Consider the following 26,088-nt stretch of genomic DNA (forward strand, 5'->3'; position numbering starts at 1 on the left):
GAACCGGTCTTCGATGACAATCCATCAGGCTACTGTGAGGTCTACCTGTGTCGATTCTAAGCTTAAGCAACCTGGAGCAACCAGAAGTTGTTAAAAACACCCTAAAGGTGTTTTGATATAACCAACCTGCAGATTGTGAAAATCACTAAATTCAACCCTGTGTAAATCAGTCAATTCTTAACCTGTTAGGGCGAGGGGGCAGTATTGACACGGCCCTGGAGGTCCACTCCTCTGTGGTGTAGTGAGCAGTCACAGTCACGTAGCTTTCTGTTACCCTGGTGGTCCACTCCTCTGTGGTGTAGTGAGCAGTCACGTAGCAAGCGTCCCACCTAGCCCATAGAGGTTAACGTAAAGACTTAAAACTCCAATGACAACATGTGTCGATTCTAAGATTCCTGTGCCAACCGGAAGTGCCTTAAATTGGGGTCACAGTAGCTTTGTTTTGAAGGGTTAAAAAAGTCACATCTTTCCAAAACTTCATATGTGTGACTAGGTAACCCTCATGAACTGTAAATCAGTCATTTATCCCATCAGATTTCCAAGAAAAACTCACACACACACACACACACACACACAGAGCCCGCAATAGTTAGCTTTGTTCGAACTATCAAAGAACCGTCAGACCTAGAGCTCTGAAACTTTAGAAACCTGCTCTAGAGCTCAAGTCGATAGTGCACGGTGAGTTATGTGGCTCTAGAAGGTTCTCAGACTGAGAAACAGCCTCGTACATTTGCAATATGTTCAATTCATTTTGACCATCACGAAAATGACAACATTTAGAAATGTCCCAGAGTCGCAAGGCTAGGTGCATTGAAACTGCCTTGGGCCGTAGAGACGGACCCCAACGTTTCTTTCCGATAGCTCATTCAAGGACCCAGTAGCAACGCCCTGAAAAAGTGGATTTTCAGCACCAATTATGGTCGCTGCTCGGGCTCCAAATGACCTATCGAGCCAAAACTTGGGATTCGGGGTCGCCTCAGCTAGGCCTACACATAAAGGCAGAGCTGGACCCGCAGCTAGAATGTAACTACATGTTTTACATTTTTATTATGGTTTAATCTGAAGGCGCTGTGAATTATGGGCCTGCTCTGATATATGTGATAGTTGGCCTCTAAACGAGTTGGAAAAAGTGGGTTTGGTGTAAGATGGTATCAGTTTGGTGTCAGAATGATATCTCATTGACTGATGGAGTCCCACTTCTCTCATGTCACCATCGAGCAATAGAGAGGAACCACTAGCACTGCCTGGCCATCTCGAGTTCATCGGGCCAGTCAATTTTGCATTTCTGCAGTATTTTTGAGCATGTCAAATTTGTGATGGTAAATTCCCATTGAAACATATTGCAAATGTACTGTACATTTGCAATTTGATTCAATAGTGAAAAAACATCCCCAAATGGACATGATGAAAACACCACAACGAGCGATGGAGAGGAACCACAGTCACTGCCCGGCCATCCCGAGTTCATCGGGCCAGTCAATTTTGCATTTCTGCAGTATTTTTGAGCATGTCAAATTTATGATGTAATTGTCATTGTCCCACTTCTCCCTCATCATACATGACAAATAGACCATCTAAGTTGATTCATGACTTAACATAGGGCTATATATCATTTGGGCAGTATAAATGCCATTTGGACATGGTTCACTGACTTTTGGGTTTGGAAACCGTCTTCCTATGATCGTACATGGCAAATGGACAAACATCCTGATTTGGCACATTCAATACTTTCATGTTGCAGTTGGACATTTCTTATGGCATTTGGCAAAAAAAAAGGTGACTTTTCACTTCGACTTTTGACTTCCTATGAAATCATATTGCAAATGGACAAAACATATGCCTTATGTACAAGCGAACAAATTAATAAAATTATGTCAATAAAATATGTCAAAGGTATGTTTTTCCATCCTGAATATTAATACGGTTTGGACACATAGGCGGCACGGCCAAGACTTTTCGAAGCAGAAAAAGCTCTGCATCCAGAACAGTGGGCGGTAAGAAGCTGCTAGAATCCTCCCTATATGTCCTATTCAATCTGAAATGACCCAGTGGCTACTGTGACTGTCTCCTGTGTCAACAACTGACAGAGTACTCAAAAGACAATGTTCTCTCCCCCTCCCCTCCAAAAGGGTTCTTCGGTTACCCCAATAGGAGAACCATTTTTGGTTCCAGGTAGAAACCTTTTGGTTTCCATTCCACAGAGGGTTCTACATGGAAGCCAAAACATGTTTTTCTAAGAATGTAGGCCTTGCATAAGTCCCTGCAGTGCAGTCTCTCTCTCTCATAGCGTAGCAGTGTCTCTCTATACAGCTGGCATGAGACTGAGTTCATGTTTTCTGTTAGCAGGGGGAATGTCTGTACTCACCCTCTGAGCTCCTGTAGCTGTGGTCTCAAGACAAGAGCTCTCTCTCAACCTCTGCTCCTCCACCAGAATCTCCCTGAGGTGCTCATTCACCTAGACAGAGAGAGAGAGAGAGGTTATTATTGAGGGTCACATTACCAACGAGTAATGAGGGGGAATGAATATAGAGGTTTTGTTTTTGTGTGTGTAAGTTAGAGAGAATGATAGGAAACAGTGACTTTCAGCGGTGACTAGTCTCTTGTGGCAGATTAAGCATTCTGAGTGATGAAATTACAGCTTCCATAATGTAGGTCGAGATTACAGTTTCCATAATGTAGGTGAGATTACAGCTACCATAATGTAGGGGAGATTACAGCTACCATAATGTAGAGGAGATTACAGCTACCATAATGTACAGTTGAAGTCAGAAGTTTACATACACTTAGGTATGAGTCATTAAAACTAGTTTTTCAACCACTCCACAAATTTCTTGTTAACAAACTATAGTTTTGGCAAGTCGGGTAGGACATCTACCTTGTGCATGACACAAGTAATTTTTCCAACAATTGTTTACAGACAGATTATTTCACTTATAATTCACTGTATCACAATTCCAGTGGGTCAGAAGTTTCGATACACTAAGTTGACTGTGCCTTTAAACAGCTTGGAAAATTCCAGAAAATGATGTCATGGCTGTAGAAGCTTCTGATAGGCTAATTGACATCATTTGAGTCAATTGGAGGTGTACCTGTGGATGTATTTCAAGGCCTACCTTCAAACTCAGTGCCTCTTTGCTTGACATCATGGGAAAATCAAAAGAAATCAGCCAAGACCTCAGAAAAAAAATTGTAGACCTCCACAATTCTGGTTCAACCTTGGGAGCAATTTCCAAATGCCTGAAGGTACCACGTCCATCTGTACAAACAATAGTACGCAAGTATAAACACCATGGGACCACGCAGCCATCATACCACTCAGGAAGTAGACGCGTTCTGTCTCCCAGAGATGAACGTACTTTGGTGCGAAAAGTGCAAATCAATCCCAGAACAGCAAAGGACCTTGTGAAGATGCTGGAGGAAACACCAGCCCTGTCAGGAGGAATGGGCCAAAATTCACCCAACTTATTGTGGGAAGCTTGTGGAAGGCTACCTGAAACGTTTGAACCAAGTTAAACACTTTAAAGGCAATGCTACCAAATAGTAATTGAGTGTATGTAAACTTCTGACCCAATGGGAATGTGATGAAAGAAATAAAAGCTGAAATAAATAATTCTCTCTACTATTATTCTGACATTTCACATTCATAAAATAAAGTGGTGATCCTAACTGACCTAAGACAGGGAATTTTTACTAGGATTAAATGTCAGGAATTGTGAAAAACTGAGATTAAATGTATTTGGCAAAAGTGCATGTAAACTTCTGACTTCAACTGTAGGTGATATTACAGCTTCTATAATGAAGCTACTTCAGTTAAACTTCAAAGCACTACTATGACATCATTCAGCACATGAAAACATCTCTCATAGGCTCATAAACGTTCCAGCTCTAAGCCTTGTTGTGTATGAGTGTTACAAACATCATGGGGAAATAGGAGTCCATTGTCTGATTAGGTTTTAATGAAAAAGTCCTAATCTTGTTTTTCTAGGGCTGTTGTCTCTTCAAAAGGCTCCAGTGCCAGTGATGACACACACACACACACACACACACACACACACACACACACACACACACACACACACACACACACACACACACACACACACACACACACACACACACACACACACACACACACACACACACAACATGAACTGAGACTCACTATGGTACACTACTGTATGCCTGCGAGCTGCTGTGTGTGAGAATGTGTGAGTCCATCCATAAGTAAGTGATCATGTGTGTATCTGTGTGTTTCCTGAGTGTGTGTGTATTCATGTTAATATTTGTGTTCATCCATCATATCTCTGCGTGAGTGTGCATTTTTCCATGCGTGGCTCATTATGTGTACACGTGTGTGTCTGTGTGTGCGTGTACATTTTGGTATCCGTCTGGCCTTGGCCTGCAGCAGGGAGCAGGAAGCACATGGGCTTCTGCAGGGAGGAATGTAAACAAGCTCAATGACACAGAGCCAGACTTGATTTAGTGGGATGTTATTAGATTCCAATGGTGGGGATGCATTATCCGAATATTAGCAGCTAACCAGAACTATCTTTTAGGGCTAAGACTCTGACTGTACGTACATTTAGTTCCTAGTTAAACCTCCCAATCCTGTGTAAACAGACCTTAAAATGAGATCAAGTTTATTCTGACCGGGGTCTCTCTCAGTAATCTGATCTGACATGTTGAGAACTTGTTCTCAACTGGCCAACTTGGTTAAATAAAGGTAAAATAAAATAAAAAATGGAAGCTGCGTGTGAAACTGCCACGTCCGTTTGCAATATTACAACAGAGACGTTACTTAAAACAACAAACAGTTTTTTTTCCTCTGACATCATTGCACGCACCATAGAACAGCTGAGTTCTACTAGCTTTTTACCCACAACGCTGGCTGCTCATTTCCTCTAAACAAAAACAATAACAAATGTGCCAGGGGCGGCCAGTGGTGTTGTTTCACCTTTCTGGGATCTCAGCTTTAAGAATATACAGTGGGGCCTAATATGTCATATCTCTGGTATTAGAGGATTGTGTGTGTATCTTAGTACCCTACCTTGTTGATCCATGTGGTGACTGCGTCCTCAGTGTCGTAAGGCAGATCTCTGATGTGTCCGTCGGGGTGGGAGGAGGGGTCGTTGAGAGGGGAGGAGCATCTGTGGACACATGCCATCACCCGCTCCACACTCACCATCTCCACTGTGTACGCCAACATCAGAGTGTCTATCAGGGCCAGGTGGGAACTCTGGGGAAGAGCGATAGAGATGGGTTAGCGTGGATCCTCACAGAGAACATGGACTAGAGGTGGTTGCTAGACTAGATGCTCAGAGAGGACACCATCATCAATGTTTCACAGAGAACATTAGTTCCCATTCCCTCTTCATGTCAACCAGAACAAACAGGTGAGACTGAGGGTCAAAGATACCCATCTAAGGTCAAATGTAGGTCACATAAAAACATTGGGCATGTTTGGTACAAAACCGGTTTCAGTACTTATGAAAACATTCATGGACGTCACTTAAGTTCTAAATGGGGAACTCAAATGTGTGTGTGTGTGTTGGTCTGAGTAGAACAGTACAAAGCATGACATTCTGCTGGCCTTTCCATTCCAGGGGGGGCAGAACAGAACAGCTGCTCTTCCTGCCTCTTCATGGGTCCGCTCCACTCTAACATTTCTAGTGTGTGTTCAGATTCAGATGGATTCAGGTCACTGGTGTGGTAGGACGGCTGATCTACAATCAGTTGATTCAAGCTGAAATGACTGCATGTTACATTACCTAGTACTACATTATGTAGTTATCACAGTAGGCAGGTAGCCTAGCAGTTAAGAGCGTTGGGCCAGTTTCTGGTTCGAATCCTCACGCCGACTAGGTGAAAAAAAATAAATTGATGTACCCTTGAGCAAGGCATTTAACCCTAATTGCTCCTGTAAACCGCTCTAGATTAGAGTGTCTACTAAATGACGTAAAAATAACTTATATCCACTGAACAAAAATATAAACGAAACATGAACAATTTCAAAGATTTGAATGAGTTACAGTTCATATAAGGAAATCAGTCAATTGAAATAAATTAATTAGGCCTTAATCTATGGATTTCACATGACTGGGAATACAGATTTGCATCTGTTGGTCACAGATACCTTAAATAAAACAGTATCTGGTGTGACCACCATTTGCCTCATGCAGCGTGACACATCTCCTTTATATAGAGATGATTAGGCTGTTGCATGGCTGTGCGAAGTTGTTGGATATTAGCGGGAACTGGAACACGCTGTCGTACACATTGATCCAGAGCATGCTCAATGTCTGGTGAGTATGCAGGCCATGGAAGAAATGTGACAATTTCAGCTTCCAGGAATTGTGTACAGATCCGTGTGACAGGGCCGCGCATTATCATGCTGGATTTTGTCACAGCATCTCTGTGCATTCAAATTGCCAAGCAACAACTAACAGCACCTAGCAACAAAACTAACAGCACCAAGCAACAAAACTAACAGCACCTAGCAGCAAAACTAACAGCACCTAGCAACAACTAACAGCACCAAGCAACAAATCTAACAGCACCTAGCAACAAAACTAACAGCACCTAGCAGCAAAACTAACAGCACCAAGCAACAACTAACAGCACCAAGCAACAAAACTAACAGCACCAAGCAGCAAAACTAACAGCACCTAGCAGCAAAACTAACAGCACCTAGCAACAAAACTAACAGCACCAAGGAACAAAACTAACAGCACCTAGCAACAAAACTAACAGCGCCAAGCAACAACTAACAGCACCAAGCAACAAAACCAACAGCACCTAGCAACAAAACTAACAGCACCAAGCAACAACTAACAGCACCAAGCAACAAAACTAACAGCACCAAGCAACAAAACTAACAGCACCAAGCAACAAAACTAACAGCACCAAGCAACAACTAACAGCATCAAGCAACAAAACTAACAGCACCAAGCAACAAAACTAACAGCACCAAGCAGCAAAACTAACAGCACCAAGCAACAACTAACAGCACCAAGCAACAAAACTAACAGCACCAAGCAACAAAACTAACAGCACCAAGCAGCAAAACTAACAGCACCAAGCAACAAAACTAACAGCACCAAGCAACAACTAACAGCACCAAGCAACAAAACTAACAGCACCAAGCAACAACTAACAGCACCTAGCAACAAAACTAACAGCATCTAGCAACAAAACTAACAGCGCCAAGCAACAAAACTAACAGCATCTAGCAACAAAACTAACAGCACCAAGCAACAAAACTAACAGCACCAAGCAACAAAACTAACAACACCAAGCAACAAAACTAACAGATCCAAGCAACAACTAACAGCACCTAGGAACAAAACTAACAGAACCAAGCAACAAAACTAACAGCATCTAGCAACAAAACTAACAGCACCAAGCAACAAAACTAACAGCATCTAGCAACAAAACTAACAGCACCAAGCAACAAAACTAACAGCACCAAGCAACAAAACTAACAACACCAAGCAACAAAACCAACAGCACCAAGCAACAAAACCAACAGAACCAAGCAACAAAACTAACAGCACCAAGCAGCAAAACTAACAGCACCAAGCAGCAAAACTAACAGCACCAAGCAGCAAAACTAACAGCACCAAGCAGCAAAACTAACAGCACCAAGCAGCAAAACTAACAGCACCAAGCAACAAAACTAACAGCACCAAGCAGCAAAACTAACAGCATCTAGCAACAAAACTAACAGCACCAAGCAACAAAACTAACAGCACCAAGCAACAACTAACAGCACCTAGGAACAAAACTAACAGAACCAAGCAACAAAACTAACAGCATCTAGCAACAAAACTAACAGCACCAAGCAACAAAACTAACAGCATCTAGCAACAAAACTAACAGCACCAAGCAACAAAACTAACAGCACCAAGCAACAAAACTAACAACACCAAGCAACAAAACCAACAGCACCAAGCAACAAAACCAACAGAACCAAGCAACAAAACTAACAGCACCAAGCAGCAAAACTAACAGCACCAAGCAGCAAAACTAACAGCACCAAGCAGCAAAACTAACAGCACCAAGCAGCAAAACTAACAGCACCTAGCAGCAAAACTAACAGCACCAAGCAACAAAACTAACAGCGCCAAGCAACAAAACTAACAGCGCCAAGCAACAAAACTAACAGCACCAAGCGACAAAACCAACAGCACCAAGCAACAAACCCAACAGAACAAAGCAACAAAACTAACAGCACCAAGCAGCAAAACTAACAGCACCAAGCAGCAAAACTAACAGCACCAAGCAGCAAAACTAACAGCAAAACTAACAGCACCAAGCAGCAAAACTAACAGCACCTAGCAGCAAAACTAACAGCACCAAGCAACAAAACTAACAGCACCTAGCAGCAAAACTAACAGCACCAAGCAACAACTAACAGCACCAAGCAACAAAACCAACAGCACCAAGCAACAAAACTAACTGCACCAAGCAACAAAACTAACAGCACCAAGGAACAAAACTAACAGCACCTAGCAACAACTAACAGCACCAAGGAACAAAACTAACAGCACCTAGCAACAAAACTAACAGCACCAAGGAACAAAACAGGGAAACACAAAACAGCAAAGAATTGTTCATCATGATCCCATAGAGACACATATATAAGAGACTGTTTACACGCAGTGGGACCCTGGGTTTCCCAAAGAAGAGAGAGGCAGATGGGGGAAAGGGGGGATACAAACAGACAGAAGGAGAGCGAGAAAAAGAGAGCGAGAGAGAGAGAGGCACGGAGACCAACTAACCAATGTTTCCATGCTTTCCCTTCCAGAACGTTAAGAAAAATCCCTAAATTTGGACACACTCAATCCAGGGTTTTTCTTTATTTTTACTATTTTCTACATTGTAGAATAATAGTGAAGACATCAAAACAATGAAATCATGTAGTAACCAAGAAAGTGTTAAACAAATCAAAAGTGTTTTTATTTTACCAGGTAAATAGACTGAGAACACATTCTCATTTACAGCAACAACCTGGGGAATAGTTACAGGGGAGAGGAGGGGGATGAATGAGCCAATTGGAAGCTGGGGATGATTAGGTGACCATGATGGTATGAGGACCAGATTGGGAATTTAGCCAGGACACCAGGGTTAACACCCCTACTCTTAAGATAAGTGCCATGTGATCATTTAGTTACCACAGAGAGTAAGGACACCCATTTAACATCCCATCTGAAAGACAGCCTCCTACACAGGGCAATGTCTGCAATCACACCCTGGGGCATTGGGATCTTTTTTTAGACCAGAGGAAAGAGTGCCTCTTACCAGCCCTCCAACACCACTTCCAGCAGCATCTGGTCTCCCATCCAGGGACCAACCAGGATCAACCCTGCTTAGCTTCAGAAGCAAGCCAGCAGTGGGATGCAGGGTGGTATGCTGCTGGCGAAAGTAGCCACCCTTTGTCTTGATGACAGCTTTGCACACTCTTGACATTCTCTCAACCAGCTTCACCTGTAATGCTTTTCCAACAGTCTTGAAGGAGTTCTCACATATGCTGAGCACTTGTTGGCTGCTTTTCCTTCACTCTGCGGTCCAACTCATCCCAAACCATCTCAATTGGGTCGAGGTCGGGTGATTGTGGAGGCCAGATCATCTGATGCATCACTCTCCTTCTTGGTCAAATAGCCTTGACACAGCCTGAAGGTGTGTTAGGTCATTGTCTTGTTGATAAATAAATGATAGTCCCACAAAGCGCAAACCAGATGGGATGGCGTATCGCTGCAGAATGCTGTGGTAGCTATGCTGGTTAAGTGTGCCTTGAATTCCACAATAAATCAGACAGTGTAACCAGCAAAGCACCCCCACACCATCACACCTCCTCCTCTATGCTTCATGGTGGGAACCACACATGCAGAGATCATCCGTTCACCTACTCTGCATCTCACAAAGACACAGCGGTTGGAACCAAAAATCTCAAATTTGGACTCATTGCTTGTCCATTGCTTGTGTTTCTTGGCACAAGCAAGTCTCTTCTTATTATTGGTGTCCTTTAGTAGTAGTTTCTTTGCAGCAATTCAACCATGAAGGCCTGATTCACACAGTCTCCTCTGAACAGTTGATGTTGAGATGTGTCTGTTACTTGAACTCTGTGAAACATTTATTTGGGCTGCAATTTCTGAGGCTGGTAACTCTAATGAACTTATACTCTGCAGCAGAGGTAACTCTGGATCTTCCTTCCCTGTGACGGTCCTCATGAGACCCAGTTTCATCATAGAGCTTGATGGTTTTTGCAACTGCACTTGAAGAAAGTTCTTGAAATATTCCAGATTGACTGACCTTCATGTCTTAAAGTAATGATGGACTGTCATTTCTCTTTGATTATTTGAGCTGTTCTTGCCATAATATGGACTTGGTCTTTTACCAAATAGGGCTATCTTCCGTATACTACCTCTACCTGGTCACAACACAACTGATTGGCTCAAACGCATTAAGAAGGAAAGAAATTCCACAAATTAACAAGGCACATCTGTTAATTGAAATGCATTCCAGGTGACTACCTCATGAAGCTGGTTGAGAGAATGCCAAAAGTGTGCAAAGCTGTCATCAAGGCAAAAACTGGCTACTTCTAAGAATCTAAATCTGTTTAACACTTTTTTGGTTACTACATGATTCCATGTGTTATTTCATAGTTTTCATGTCTTCACTATTATTCTACAATGTAAAAATAAAGAAAAACCCTGGAATGAGTAGGTGTATCCAAACTTTTGACTGGTACTGCATAAATATAAATATATATATATATATACACACGTAGATGCTGAAAGTAAACAGCATAGCTATTTCCGCAACAACTAAAAGCGATGAAGTGTGAGGCTCAAATTCTCCGCTTTTTTGGTGCCCTGACTACCAGGCTGTAAACAGTGTGAAGCAAACCTGTGCGCATGTGCAGATACTGTGTGTGACCGTGTGAGAGCGAAATGTGTTGCACCTCACTATCCTAGCTTCTTCATTGATGATAGGCCCTGCTTTACTGAAGTTGCGAGCCATTGCAAGCCAAGAAATTGCGAGATACAGCATTCCATTGCGAGATACAGCATTCCACTGCGAGATACAGCATTCCACTGCGAGATACAGCATTCCATTGCGAGATACAGCATTCCATTGCGAGATACAGCATTCCATTGCGAGATACAGCATTCCACTGCGAGATACAGCATTCCACTGCGAGATACAACATTCCATTGCGAGATACAGCATTCCATTGCGAGATACAGCATTCCATTGAGAGATACAGCATTCCATTGCGAGATACAGCATTCCATTGCGAGATACAGCATTCCATTGCGAGATACAGCATTCCATTGCGAGATACAGCATTCCATTGCGAGATACAGCATTCCATTGCGAGATACAGCATTCCATTGAGAGCTACAGCATTCCATTGAGAGATACAGCATTCCATTGCGAGATACAGCATTCCATTGCGAGATACAGCATTCCATTGCGAGATACAGCATTCCATTGCGAGATACAGAATTCCATTGTGAGATACAGCATTCCATTGCGAGATACAGAATTCCACTGCGAGATACAGCATTCCACTGCGAGATACAGCATTCCATTGCGAGATACAGCATTCCATTGCGAGACACAGCATTCCATTGCGAGACACAGCATTCCATTGCGAGATACAGCATTCCATTGCGAGATACAGCATTCCATTGCGAGACACAGCATTCCATTGCGAGATACAGCATTCCATTGCGAGACACAGCATTCCATTGCCGATAGATAGACCTAGTGCATGGTTCTGACTGTCTGCCTCATGGCCAACCTACCTATACTGTGCCCCCCCTTCTCTCTCCGTCCCTCGCTAGCTCGCTATGAAAGATGCAAGTATTTGTGTTATTGGATGTATGGCAACTAATCAGTCTCTTAGGAGTTAATTCCTAGCTGAATCAAATCTTGACACTAAGAGTTGACACCAGGAGCCGACATGCAAGGAGTCGAGGAATCAATTATTTGAGTCGACTCTGCACCACTACGTCGTCGTCGTTAACAGTTGGGAAAATGGCAGAGAAAGGCAAGCGACAGCAGTCCTGTATGACAATACTTTGAGAAGTTAAATGAGAAGGAAATGCAAACTCTGTGGTAGAATTGAGGTACAGTAATGGCAGTACAGGTACAATGCTTAACCATATGAATGGGACGCACTATGAGACCCAAACCGTTGATGGCAGCACTGTGAATTCACGTATAATAAAAAATATATATATTTGACTGAAAAAAAAACAATAAAAAAAATGGCAGTTTAAACGTTAAGAAAAATCTCTACCCTCTTCTATACAGCAAGGCCACACACACACAGTCACAAACACAGCCCGCCTGCAGCCATGGCAACAACACAGAGACAGAGAGGGAGAGATTACGTTCAGTGATATACAGTTAGTCTACGGAATCAGAGTAAGGTGAAAGACAGACACACAGCTGGCAGCTCTTCTGTTCTGACTGACAGCCCAAGAGGCTTACGGTACACTGGACTTTATCATCCAGAAAACCACTCTGGATTTAAACCAACAGCTTTATAGACAGAGTGTGCAGTTATGAGATTTAGTCCTAGTCTCTTCTGAACCCTGGCTATATGTACATAAACACACTAATCTTTCATGTTTTGAACATGTTCTTAAGCTGGCAGAAGTATAATAACTTTGAGGCATGTTGGGCTTATGGGAGTAAACACTTTTCAATTCAATTAAATACAAACACAAATATGACTAAAACAGTGGATGTAATAGATACTGTAATGTAACCTCTGTCCAAAATGATGGAGGAGTGCACTCTGGGATGTAATAGATACTGTAATGTAACCTCTGTCCAAAATGATGGAGGAGTGCACTCTGGGATGTAATAGATACTGTAATGTAACCTCTGTCCAAAATGATGGAGGAGTGCACTCTGGGATGTCATAGCAGAGACAGTCACTTCGTGTCCGTGTTGATAAAGTTGTTTGCTATAATATGCTATGAGAAAATATATAAATATTCTGATATTTTACCTTTGTGTACTATTGAAAAACTCATTTCAAAGTTTTGTTTTGGAGGCTTTTTTTTTACATTGAAAATATAAATATTCTGATATTTCACACTAGCTCAGGTTTGTTTACACGACGTCTTGCCTGGGTTTGTTTACACAACGTCTTGCCTGGGTTTGTTTACACAACGTCTTGCCTGGGTTTGTTTACACAACGTCTTCTGGGTTTGTTTACACAACGTCTTGCCTGGGTTTGTTTACACAACGTCTTGCCTGGGTTTGTTTACACGACGTCTTGCCTGGGTTTGTTTACACGACGTCTTGCCTGGGTTTGTTTACACGACGTCTTGCCTGGGTTTGTTTACACGACGTCTTGCCTGGGTTTGTTTACACAACGTCTTGCCTGGGTTTGTTTACACAACGTCTTGCCTGGGTTTGTTTACACGTCTTGCCTGGGTTTGTTTACACAACGTCTTGCCTGGGTTTGTTTACACGACATCTTGCCTGGGTTTGTTTACACGACGTCTTGCCTGGGTTTGTTTACATTTCGTCTCGCCTGTGTTTTTTTACATGACGTCTCGTCTGGGTTTGTTTACATTGTTTTGCCTTGGTTTATTTACATTTCGTCTTGCTTGGGTTTGTTTTGTTGCCCCGAGAGTTTGATATTTCAGAAATACAAATGAGACTTACTGAGTTTGGCGTAAAACAAATTCTTCAAATCAACTACTCACCACACTTTATGCACCGTGGTGCTAGCTAGCTGTAGCTTATGCTTTCAGTACTAGATTCATTCTTTGATCCTTTGATTGAATGAATAACATGTTAGTTCATTCTGCAAGAGCTCTGATCGGTTGGAGGACATCCTCTGGAAGTTGTCATAATTATTGTGTAAGTCTATGGAAGGGGGTGAGAACCATGAGCCTCCTAGGTTTTGTATTGAAGTCAATGTACCAAGAGGAGGACAGAAACTAGCTGTCCTCCAGCTACACCATGGTGCTACCCTACAGAGTGCTGTTGCAAAACAGTGTGTTTTAATCAATTATTTGGTGACATGTGAATATATTTAGTATCGTTTTATCAAAATGTTTTAATTTTTTTAATGTTTCACAAGTATGAAATTCACTGAGTAGGATGGTCCTCTTCTTCTTCCTCTAAGGACCCTCCACTGGAATACACTGATTAGAATAAAGCTGGACAGGTGAAAGCTTATTCAAAGTAGACATTCATACACCATAATTATTTAACCTATCATGGGTTTTTAGATCAGTGCAGGTGAAGGAAGAGAGGAGACCACTTGAGACTATTGAGATGTGGCCCTGAACTTTACAAGGAGATAGATGGATGGAGGACAGAGAGATGGATGGAGAACAGACACTAGGGCCTCCATGGAATGAGTTCAACACCCCTGACCTAGAGTGTATACATTCTATTGGTCTGCTCTTAAGTACTGTGACTGTCATGTAGGCATGCCTCCTAATGTCATTCCACGGTAGGCTTTTCATACACGTACTGAACACGCTCCTCTACAGACACATTAAATAACATCTCCTCCCTGTACAGCTCTTAGCTCCCTACGTGTCTCTCATAGTAGGCTTGTAGCACTTACAGAGAGGTATGGATGGAACACTGTCTCATATGGAGAGAGAGGGAGGAGAAGGGAGAAAGAGATATGAGGGAGACGGGAAGAGAGAGAGAGAGATTGAGAGAGAGGGGGGAGATGGGAGAAAGAGATATGAGGGAGACGGGAAGAGAGAGAGAGAGATTGAGAGAGAGGGGGGAGATGGGAGAAAGAGATATGAGGGAGACGGGAAGAGAGATAGAGATTGAGAGAGAGGGGGGAGATGGGAGAAAGAGATATGAGGGAGACGGGAAGAGAGAGAGAGAGATTGAGAGAGAGGGGGGAGATGGGAGAAAGAGATTTGAGGGAGACGGGAAGAGAGAGAGAGAGCGAGAGAGATTCATAGCTCCACTCTGTTGGATGTCTGACAACTGTAATATTGGGCAGTGTGGTCGTGTGTACATGTGTTATAAAGACTGACATGCTCCATACGTACCTAGACTTGCTCTGAGACCCCACCCTCTATGGTACTGCAGACTTGCTCTGAGACCCCACCCTCTATGGTACTGCAGACTTGCTCTGAGACCCCACCCTCTATGGTACTGCAGATGTGCTCTGAGACCCCACCCTCTATGGTACTGCAGACTTGCTCTGAGACCCCACCCTCTATGGTACTGCAGACTTGCTCTGAGACCCCACCCTCTATGGTACTGCAAAATTGCTCTGAGACCCCACCCTCTATGGTACTGCAGACTTGCTCTGAGACCCCACCCTCTATGGTACTGCAGACTTGCTCTGAGACCCCACCCTCTATGGTACTGCAGACTTGCTCTGAGACCCCACCCTCTATGGTACTGCAGACGTGCTCTGAGACCCCACCCTCTATGGTACTGCAGACGTGCTCTGAGACCCCACCCTCTATGGTACTGCAGACTTGCTCTGAGACCCCACCCTCTATGGTACTGCAGACTTGCTCTGAGACCCCACCCTCTATGGTACTGCAGACTTGCTCTGAGACCCCACCCTCTATGGTACTGCAGATGTGCTCTGAGACCCCACCCTCTATGGTACTGCAGACTTGCTCTGAGACCCCACCCTCTATGGTACTGCAGACTTGCTCTGAGACCCCACCCTCTATGGTACTGCAGACTTGCTCTGAGACCCCACCCTCTATGGTACTGCAGACGTGCTCTGAGACCCCACCCTCTATGGTACTGCAGACGTGCTCTGAGACCCCACCCTCTATGGTACTGCAGTGGAGCATTGGCACGTATTCCCTCTCTCCTCCTATACCACATACACATTCCCCCTTTACTCTCCTCCTATACCACATACCCATTCCCCCTTTACTCTCCTCCTATACCACATACCCATTCCCCTTTTACTCTCCTCCTATACCACATGCCCATTCCCCCTCCCTCTCCTTCTCTGGAGCACGGATATAATCCCCCTCTCTTCTCTTCTTCCTACACAGATATATTCCCTCTCTTCTCTTCTTCCTACAGATATATTCCCTATCCTCTCTTCTTCCTACACAGATATATTCCCTCTCTTCTCTTCTTCCTACAGATATATTACCTCTTCTCTTCTTCCTACAGATATATTCCCTCTCTTCTCTTCTTCCTACAGATATATTACCTCTTCTCTTCTTCCTACAGATATATTCCCTCTCTTCTCTTCTTCCTACAGATATATTCCCTCTCTTCTCTTCTTCCTACAGATATATTACCTCTTCTCTTCTTCCTACAGATATATTACCTCTTCTCTTCTTCCTACAGATATATTACCTCTTCTCTTCTTCCTACAGATATATTACCTCTTCTCTTCTTCCTACAGATATATTACCTCTTCTCTTCTTCCTACAGATATATTACCTCTTCTCTTCTTCCTACAGATATATTACCTCTTCTCTTCTTCCTACAGATATATTACCTCTTCTCTTCTTCCTACAGATATATTCCCTCTCTTCTCTTCTTCCTACACAGATATATTCCCTCTCTTCTCTTCTTCCTACAGATATATTCCCTCTCTTCTCTTCTTCCTAAAGATATATTCCCTCTCTTCTCTTCTTCCTAAAGATATATTCTCTCTCTTCTCTTCTTCCTACAGATATATTCCCTCTCTTCTCTTCTTCCTAAAGATATATTCCCTCTTCTCTTCTTCCTACAGATATATTCTCTCTTCTCTTCTTCCTAAAGATATATTCCCGCTCTTCTCCTCCTCTGATACCATAACATAGTCCTCAACTCCACCCCCTTTCCTCTCCTCTTTTCCCCCTCTGTTTAAACAGTCCTTTCCCCCTCTCTCCTATAGACCCCAGCCAAGCGGAAGCCCCTCTACCCCTCCACTCCCTCACTCCCCCACTGCACTCCTCCTCCTGCTGTCATCCTCATCCCTCCTTCTGACCCGGACCCAGGCCAAGTAGCGGTGTGTGAAAAACCATGAGGTCATCATAAACCCAACACAGCAACAACCACATATCTGCACTAAACTACACAGACTGCTGAGTGTACATAAACACACTGTCTCAACTCCTGTGGGGAGCTACACTCTGCAGCTGCCTATCCTGAAGAGATTGTGCATGTTTAAAGGACAAAGGAGGTGTGGGTGTGTATAGTGTATAGTGTGTGTGTGTGTGTGTGTGTGTGTGTGTGTGTGTGTGTGTGTGTGTGTGTGTGTGTGTGTGTGTGTGTGTGTGTGTGTGTCAGGGAGGATATACAGGCTAGTAAGTTAACTGGCTGTAGGCTTTGTCGCCAATTAAGGTCAACTCCCTGTTTACACCCCAGGCACCAACATTAACGATGGCCCGCTGGCCCGGGGCCAGTAAAAACCTGTCTCTCCAGTGGATCTCAACAGGGCCAGTAACTTTTCAGCGCATTTTTGTATTCCAGTTCAACATTTACTTGCTCCGTCACAGTCTACCATAGGAAAAAAACATAGAAGACTACACACGGCAAAGTCATGCTATTTGTATTTCAGCAATAGGATTGGCCGTTCATTCAAGCATTACTATGCTCCCACGAGTCCCAACTTCACGAGCACTTGAGCAGTACAGAAGTTGATATGTTCACACAGCACACCATGTCCAGAGCAAAAAGAACCAGCCATCAATCTACTCGCTGAGTTATTTATTTTAGGGAAAGTGATTTACAAAAGGAAACCGTCAATAGAGAACATGCTAGCAATACGCTGGCTACTGTTGATAGTCTGCTAAAAGAAAGATCCATAAAGACAGCTAGCATTGGTCTTGAAGCCAGCATACAGCCTACTGTAGCCATGACGATCTCTCTTTTGGAACTTTGTCTTAAAGAGGCAGCGTCTTATTTTTAGATGTACATTTATTTTCTCGAAATGACATCCACTGTACTTTAGAAACCAAAATGTATGCAATTAATACAATTCGAAAGAATAGAGTACACTTATATTCTATTAAACAGCTTTTTAACACACATCATAATAACCAAATGTAGCCTATTAATACCTACATATAGAAAGAAAAGCATGCCAACCTATTGGCCCTGTGCATTTAAAAACTACACCAGTAGAAATTCTGTTTTGGGCCAGTGAGAAAAAAGTTAGCGTTGGACCCTGCACCCTCATTACACACACACACACACACACACACACACACACACACAGTCCCACCCTGTCCTTGGATACTATAGAGGACAGTGGGACTGCGTCAAAGTCCCGCCCCCCCCGTCTCCAACCCACCACGTCACCACACCTGAGAAACTACTTCCATCTATCAATCTTCAACATACTGAACTAGAGAATACCTGGGATAGGATAAAGTAATCCTTCTAACCCTCCCCCCCCCAAAAAAAAGATATAGATGTACTATTGTAAAGTGGTTGTTCCACTGGATATCATAAGGTGAATGCACCAATTTGTAAGTCGCTCTGGGTAAGAGCGTCTGCTAAATGACGTAAATGTAAATGTAGAGACTTTATTTTATCCTCTATAGATGCTTTAGAGAGAGGGAGAGAGGGGGGAGAGTGAGAGAGCAAGAGACAGCGAGGGGGGGAGAGAGAGATGAGAGAGAGGGGAGAAAGAGGGGGAAGAGAGGAGAGAAAGGGGGGGGGGAGAGACGGAAAGAGCGCGGGAGAGAGAGAGGAGAGAGGGAGACAGCGAGAGACAGAGAGGGAGAGAGAGAGTGGGGAGAGAGAGCGAGAGAGAGAAAAGAAAGGAAAAAGAGAGAAAGAAAGACCAAGGAGGTAGAGAAAGTGTTGTTGAAGAGAGAGGGAAGAAGAGCAATAGAGAAAGACAGAAATAACTGATGAGGAGATATAGAGGGAAGGAGAGAAAGATTAGATGGGAGGGAAGGAAGGAGATTCTATGTATGCCACAGCAGATGGGGCAGATGAATTGTGGTCTCTGTGTCGAGCAGCCATTAAATATTCACAAGAAAAAAATGGTTTGGTCTTATTATAAACACACTGGTTAGAATGTGGGCATTGGAGGGGGGAGGATGAGAGAGAGAGAGAGAGAGAGAAAGCACTGCAATGCAGCCTGCCATTTTGTCGGCAGTTACAGTGCATTCGAAAAATATCCTACATTTTTTTCACATTTTGTTGCGTTGCAGCCTTATTCTAAAATGTATTAAATACAATTTTTACTCATCAATCTACACACAATACCCCATAATGATGAAGCAAAAACAGGTTTTTAGAAATGTTTGCAAAACAAAACAAAAAAAACTGAAATATCACATTTACATAAGTATTCAGCCTCTTTACTCAGTACTTTGTTGAAGCACATTTGGCAGTGGTTACAGCCTCGAGTCTTCTTGGGTATGATGCTACAAGCTTGGCACACAATAGGTGGATCTGTTTTTTTCCTAAAGTATTTCTATTTACTTCGGATCTGGAATCCCTCAACAGAAGCTAGCCAGCTAACTACCTACCAGCTATCAGTCAGCAAACCATTGCTTGCGGTCATCAGCTAACCTTCAGCTCGGAAAGCTCTCGCCAGTTCGAACAACATGACTCAAACCAGAGCATAACGGACCTATTATTATTATTATAAAACATTTTTTCTCCACATATCCATGGATTCCTTCCGCAAACTCTGAACATTTTCATCTGGATCTTCGCAACTAGCTAACCGCAATCCCGGATGACTACTCCTGGCTAGCGTTTCCATCCCGGAGCAAGCACCAATTAGCCTGAAGCTAGCCCGGCTAGGGCTCCTGGGCTACCACCAAAGCCCACTCCTGGGCTACAATATCCGGACCCCTTCTACTGCCGGTACCGGGGCACGGAACCCCGCCGATCCTCTACGACTGGAATACCAACATAATCTGCCCGAGGATTCCAACAGGCCCCTCAGGCGCGACGTCCGCTGAAGGCCCATTCTGCTAACCGTGGCCTACTAGCTACCTAGAGCTACTTGGAACCCTACTAATTCCACGACTGGTCTATCGACGTCACCGCACGAAGAGGCAAAAACAGGCTTACCCCCATCGCGACGTCCCCCAAAGGCTGTTAACTGCTAGCTTGCTTGCCCCGGTCTGCTAACTGCTAGCTTGCATGCCCCGGTCTGCTAACTGCTAGCCCCGGTCTGCCAACTGCTTGCTTGCTAACCCGGTCTGCTAACTGCTAGCTTGCCAGCCCTGGTCTGCTAACTGCTAGCTTGTTTAGCCCCGGCCTACTAACTGTTAGCTTGTTAGCATTGGCCTGCTAACTGTCTGAATCGCCGTGTCCCCAGTCAGCCCAACCACTCACTGGACCCATATGTTCACTTGGCTGCGCATGCCTCTCTCTAATATCAATATGCCTCGTCCATTACTGTCCTGGTTAGTGATTACTGTCTTATTTCACTGTAGAGCCTCTAGCCCTGCTGAATATGCCTTAACCAACCATGTTGTTCCACCTCCTACATATGCGATGACATCACCTGGTTTAAACATCTCTAGAGACTATATCTCTCTCATCATTACTCAATGCCTAGGTTTACCTCCAATGTACTCACATCCTACCTCACCTTTGTCTGTACACTATGCCTTGAATCTATGCTATTGTGCCCAGAAACCTGCTCCTTTTACTCTCTGTTCCGAACGTGCTAGACGGCCAGTTCGTATAGCCTTTAGCCGTACCCTTATCCTACTTCTCCTCTGTTCCTCTGGTGATGTGGAGGTTAATCCAGGTCCTGCAGTGCCTAGCTCCACTCCCACTCCCCAGGTGCCCTCATTTGTTGACTTCTGTAACCGTAAAAGCCTTGGTTTCATGCATGTTAACATTAGAAGCCTACTCCCTAAGTTTGTTTTACTCACTGCTTTAGCACACTCTGCCAACCCGGATGTCGTAGCCGTGTCTGAATCCTGGCTTAGGAAAACCACCAAAAACCCTGAAATCTCCATCGCAATTATAAAATTTTCCGCCAAATAGAACTGCCTAAGGGGGCGGTGTTGCAATCTACTGCAAAGATAGCCTGCAGAGTTCTGTACTATCCAAGTCTGTACCCAAACAATTCGAGCTGTTACTTCTAAAAATTCATCTTTCCAGAAACAAGTCTTTCACTTTTGCCACTTGGTATAGACCTCCCTCTGCCCCCAGCTGTGACCTCGAAACCATATGTGAATTGATTGCCCCCCCATCTATCTTCTGAGCTCGTGCTACTAGGTGACCTAAACTGGGACATGCTTAACACCCCGGCCATCCTACAATCTACGCTTGATGCCCTCAATCTCACACAAATTATCAATGAACCTACCAGGTACACCCCCAAATCCGTAAACACGGGCACCATCATAGATGTCATCCTCCTCCCAGCTGCACCTCCTCCCAGCTGCCCACTGCACTGAGGCTAGGAAACACTGTTACCACCGATAAATCCACTATTATTGAGAATTTCAATAAGCATTTCTCTACGGCTGGCCATGCTTTCTACCTGGCTACCCCTACCCCGGTCAACTGCCCGGCACCCTCCACAGCAACCCGCCAAAGCTCCCACCATTTCTCCTTCACCCAAATCCAGATAGCTGATGTTCTGAAAGAGCTGCAAAAGCTGGACCCATACAAATCAGCCGGGCTAGACAATCTGGATCCTCTCTTTCTAAAATGATCTGTTGAAATTGTTGCAACCCCTATTTCTAGCCTGTTCAACCTCTCTTTCGTATCATCTGAGATTCCCAAAGATTGGAAAGCTGCCGCGGTCATCCCGATCTTCAAAGGGGGTGACACTCTAGACCCAAACTGCTACAGACCTATATCTATCCTACCCTGTCTTTCTAAGGTCTTCGAAAGCTAACAAACAGATTACTGACCATTTCGAATCCCTTCTCCGCTATGCAATCTAGTTTCAGAGCTGGTCATGGGTGCACCTCAGCCACGCTCAAGGTCATAAACGACATCATAACCGCCATCAATAAGAGACATTACTGTGCAGCCGTATTCATCGACCTGGCCAAGGCTTTCGACTCTGTCAACCACCACATTCTTATTGGCAGACTCGACAGCCTTGGTTTCTCAAATGATTGCCTCGCCTGGTTCACCAACTATTTCTCTGATAGAGTTCAGTGTGTCAAATCGGAGGGCCTGTTGTCCGGACCTCTGGCAGTCTCTATGGGGGTGCCACAGGGTTCAATTCTCGGGCCAACTCTCTTCTCTGTATACATCAATGATGTTGCTCTTGCTGCTGGTGATTCTCTGATCCACCTCTACGCAGATGACACCATTCTGTATACTTCTGGCCCCTCTTTGGACCCTGTGTTAACTAACCTCCAGACGAGCTTCAATGCCATACAACTCTCCTTCCATGGCCTCCAACTGCTCTTTAACGCAAGTAAAACTAAATGCATGCTATTCAATCGATCACTGCCCGCACTTGCTCGCCCGTCCAGCATCACTACTCTGGACGGCTCTGACTTAGAATACGTGGACAACTACAAATACCTGGGTGTCTGGTTAGACTGTAAACTCTCCTTCCAGACTCACATTAAGCATCTCCAATCCAAAATTAAATCTAGAATCGGCTTCCTATATCGCACTCATGCTGCCAAACATACCCTCGTAAAACTGACCATTCTACCGATCCTCGACTTCGGTGATGTCATCTATAAAATAGCCTCCAACACTCTACTCAACAAACTGGATGCAGTCTATCACAGTGCCATCCGTTTTGTCACCAAAGCCCCATACACTACCCACCATTGCGACCTGTATGCTCTCATTGGTCGGCCCTCACTTCATACTCGTCGCCAAACCCACTGGCTACAGGTTATCTACAAGTCTCTGCTAGGTAAAGCCCAGCCTTATCTCAGCTCGCTGGTCACCATAGCAGCACCCACTCGTAGCACGCGCTCCAGCAGGTAATATCTCACTAGTCAGCCCCAAAGCCAATTCCTCCTTTGGTCGTCTTTCCTTCCAGTTCTCTGCTGCCAATGCCTGGAACGAACTGCAAAAATCTCTGAAGCTGGAGACTCATATCTCCCTCACTAGCTTTAAGCACCAGCTTTCAGAGCAGCGCACAGATCACTGCACCTGTACATAGCCCATCTGTAAACAGCCCATCTATCTACCTCATCCCCATACTGTATTTATTTATCTTGCTCCTTTGCACCCCAGTATCTCTACTTGCACATTCATCTTCTGCACATCTACCATTCCAGTGTTTAATTGCTATATTGTAATTACTTCGCCACCATGGCCTATTTGCCTTAACTTACCTCATTTGCACTCACTGTATATAGACTTTTTGTTTTCTTTTGTTCTACTGTATTATTGACTGTATGTTTTGTTTATTCCATGTGTAACTCTGTGTTGTTGTATGTGTCGAATTACTATGCTTTATCTTGGCCAGGTCGCAGTTGCAAATGAGAACTTGTTCTCAACTAGCCTACCTGGTTAAATAAAGGTGAAATAAATAAAAAATAAAACACCTGTATTTGGGGAGTTTCTCCCATTCTTCTCTGAAGATCCTCTCAAGTTCTGTCAGGTTGGATGGGAGCGTTGCTGCACAGCTATTTTCAGGTCTCTCCAGAGATTTTCGATCGGGTTCAAGTCCGGGTTTTGGCTGGGCCACTCAAGGACATTCATAGACTTGTCTCGTAGCCACTCCTGCGTAGTCTTGGCTGTGTGCTTAGGGTCGTTGTCCTGTTGAAAGGTGTACCTTCATACCCGTCTAAGGTCCTGAGTGCTCTGGAGCAGTTTTTCATCAATGATCTCTCTGTACTCGATCCTGAGTAGTGTCCCAGTCCCTGCCGCTGAAAAAACATCCCTGAAGTATGATGCTGCCATCACCATGCTTCACTGTAGGGATGGTATTGGCCAGGTGATGAGCAGTGCCTTGATTCCTCCAGACGTGACACTTGGCATTCAGGCCAAAAAGTTCAATCATCAGACCAGAGGATCTTGTTTCTCATGGTCTGAGAGTCTTTAGGTGCCTTTTGACAAACTCCCAGCAGGCTGTCTTTTACTGAGGAGTGGCTTCTGTCTGGCCACTCTACCATAAAGGCCTGATTGGTGGAATGCTGCAGAGATGGTTGTCCTTCTGGAATGTTCTCCCATCTCCACAGAAGACCTCTGGGGCTCTGTCAGAGTGACCATCGGGATCTTTGTCACCTCCCTGACCAAGGCCTTTCTCCCGATTTCTCAGTTTGGCCAGGTGGCCAGCTCTAGGAAGAGTCTTGGTGGTTCCAAACTTCTTCCATTTCAGAATGATGGAGGCCACTGTGTTCTTGGGGACCTTCATTGATGCATAAATCTTTTGGTACCTTTCCCCAGATCTGTGCATTGACACAATCCTGTCTCGGAGCTCTACGGACAATTAATTCGACCTCATGACTTGGTTTTTGCTCTGACATGCACTGTCAACTGTGGGACTTTATTTAGACAGGTGTGTGCCTCTCCAAATCATGTCCAATCAATTGAATTTACCACAGGTGGACTCCAATCAAGTTGTAGAAACATCAAGGATGATCAATGGAAACAGGAGGCACCTGAACTCAATTTCGAATGTCATAGCAAAGGGTCTGAATACTTATGTAAATAAGATATTTCTGTTTGTCATTATGGGGTATTGTGTGTAGATTGATGAGGACATTTTTCAATTTTATCCATTTAAGAATAAGGCTGTAATGTAATAAAATGTGGGAAAAGTAAAGGGGTCTGAATACTTTCTGAAGGCACTGTATATACAGTCTCTAACTATGCATGAGATTGTGGCTGTGTCACGCCCTGACCTTAGAGTTCCTTTTTATGTCTCTATTTTGGTTTGGTCAGGGCGTGAGTTGGGATGGGCATTCTATGTTCTATTTTCTATGTTTTGTATTTCTTTGTTTTGGCCTGGTATGGCTCTCAATCAGGGACAGCTGTACTTCATTGTCGCTGATTGGGAGCCATACTTAGGTAGCCCTTTTTCCCACAGGGTTTTGGTGGGTAGTTAACTTTGTTTGTGGCACTTTGCCCTGTAAGCTTCACGGTCGTTTTGTATTGTTTATTGGTTTTGCTGGCGACATTCAAATAAAGAGGAAAATGTACCCTCACCACGCTGCACCTTGGTCTACTTCATCCGACGATCGTGACAGGCTGGATCTAAACTCATGGTCCTCAACCACACATTATCAGATTAGAATAAATATCTCATAACTGATATCAAGTCTAACTGTTTTAAAAGCTCATGAAATACCCTCATATCAAGCTGCCATACATTCTTCAATGGACGATCAACTGAAAAGGACTGTAGATTTAAAAGGCCTACTTAAACGCTCAGTTCGTGACCAAAGGCTTGAGACAGGTTTTACTAATTGGGGCAGACTAAATAACTGAATGCTTTCTGCTGTACATGTTATAGTGAGAAGTAGCCCATGATCGTGACTCTCCGTTCCATTACACACACATAAAAACAATATTCTGCTTTATTTGCTCTTTCCTAAGAAAGGCATTTTGTACTGTGTGACGTAACAGTACCGTCCGTCCGCCCGCCCGTCTGTCTGTCTGTCTGTCTGTGGTTGTTAGTAGAAACCTGTCATTAGGCTTGTTTTTGTCCTTTCAGGAGACAACGCTGAGAAAACTGTCCACAGAGCACTACCTTAGAGCAGGGTTTCCCCAACTCAGTCCTGGGGATCTCAAGGGGTTTGGGTTTTTGCCCTAGCACTACTAGTGGTGCAATGGATCACAAAACTCACGGTTCAGATCACGTTGAGTCACGGATCGGATCATTTTTCGGATCAGCAAAAAAAAAGGGAGACAAATATAACTTTGCTTTCCATTTATTACTTAAAGAACACTTAAAGCAAGGAACTTTTCAACGTTTAAATAAAATCTTAAAATAAAATATTCAATACTCAATTGTTAAATTAAAGTGCAATATGAGGCATGAAACCTTCTTCCTTTGAACAATAGTGAATCCAGAAAATTGCCTGTGTCCACATCATCAAACAAAAGAAAGAAAGCAAAGCAGACCTGAGCTCATAACTTCACATGACTTTTCTAAAAGATGCGGATGTCTACATTGTCTGGGGAGAGGGTAGACCTCTTTACAGTCACTATGTCCCCTGCCATGGAGAACACCCTCTCGCTAGG

At 43.9% G+C, this 26,088-nt stretch overlaps 1 protein-coding gene across 1 annotated transcript in view; it reads right to left on the reverse strand.

Moving 5' to 3' along the window:
• LOC106569669 (calmodulin-regulated spectrin-associated protein 2-like) overlaps positions 1 to 26,088 on the reverse strand; it is a 74,685-nt gene that overhangs the window by 31,421 nt on the left and 17,176 nt on the right. The window contains 2 exon segments of the mRNA XM_014141229.2: positions 2,366 to 2,455; positions 5,048 to 5,236. Of these exon segments, the coding sequence (XP_013996704.2) occupies positions 2,366 to 2,455; positions 5,048 to 5,236 (279 nt within the window).

This window comes from Salmo salar, chromosome ssa14, assembly GCF_905237065.1.
Source record: "Salmo salar chromosome ssa14, Ssal_v3.1, whole genome shotgun sequence".
NCBI lineage: Eukaryota > Metazoa > Chordata > Actinopteri > Salmoniformes > Salmonidae > Salmo > Salmo salar.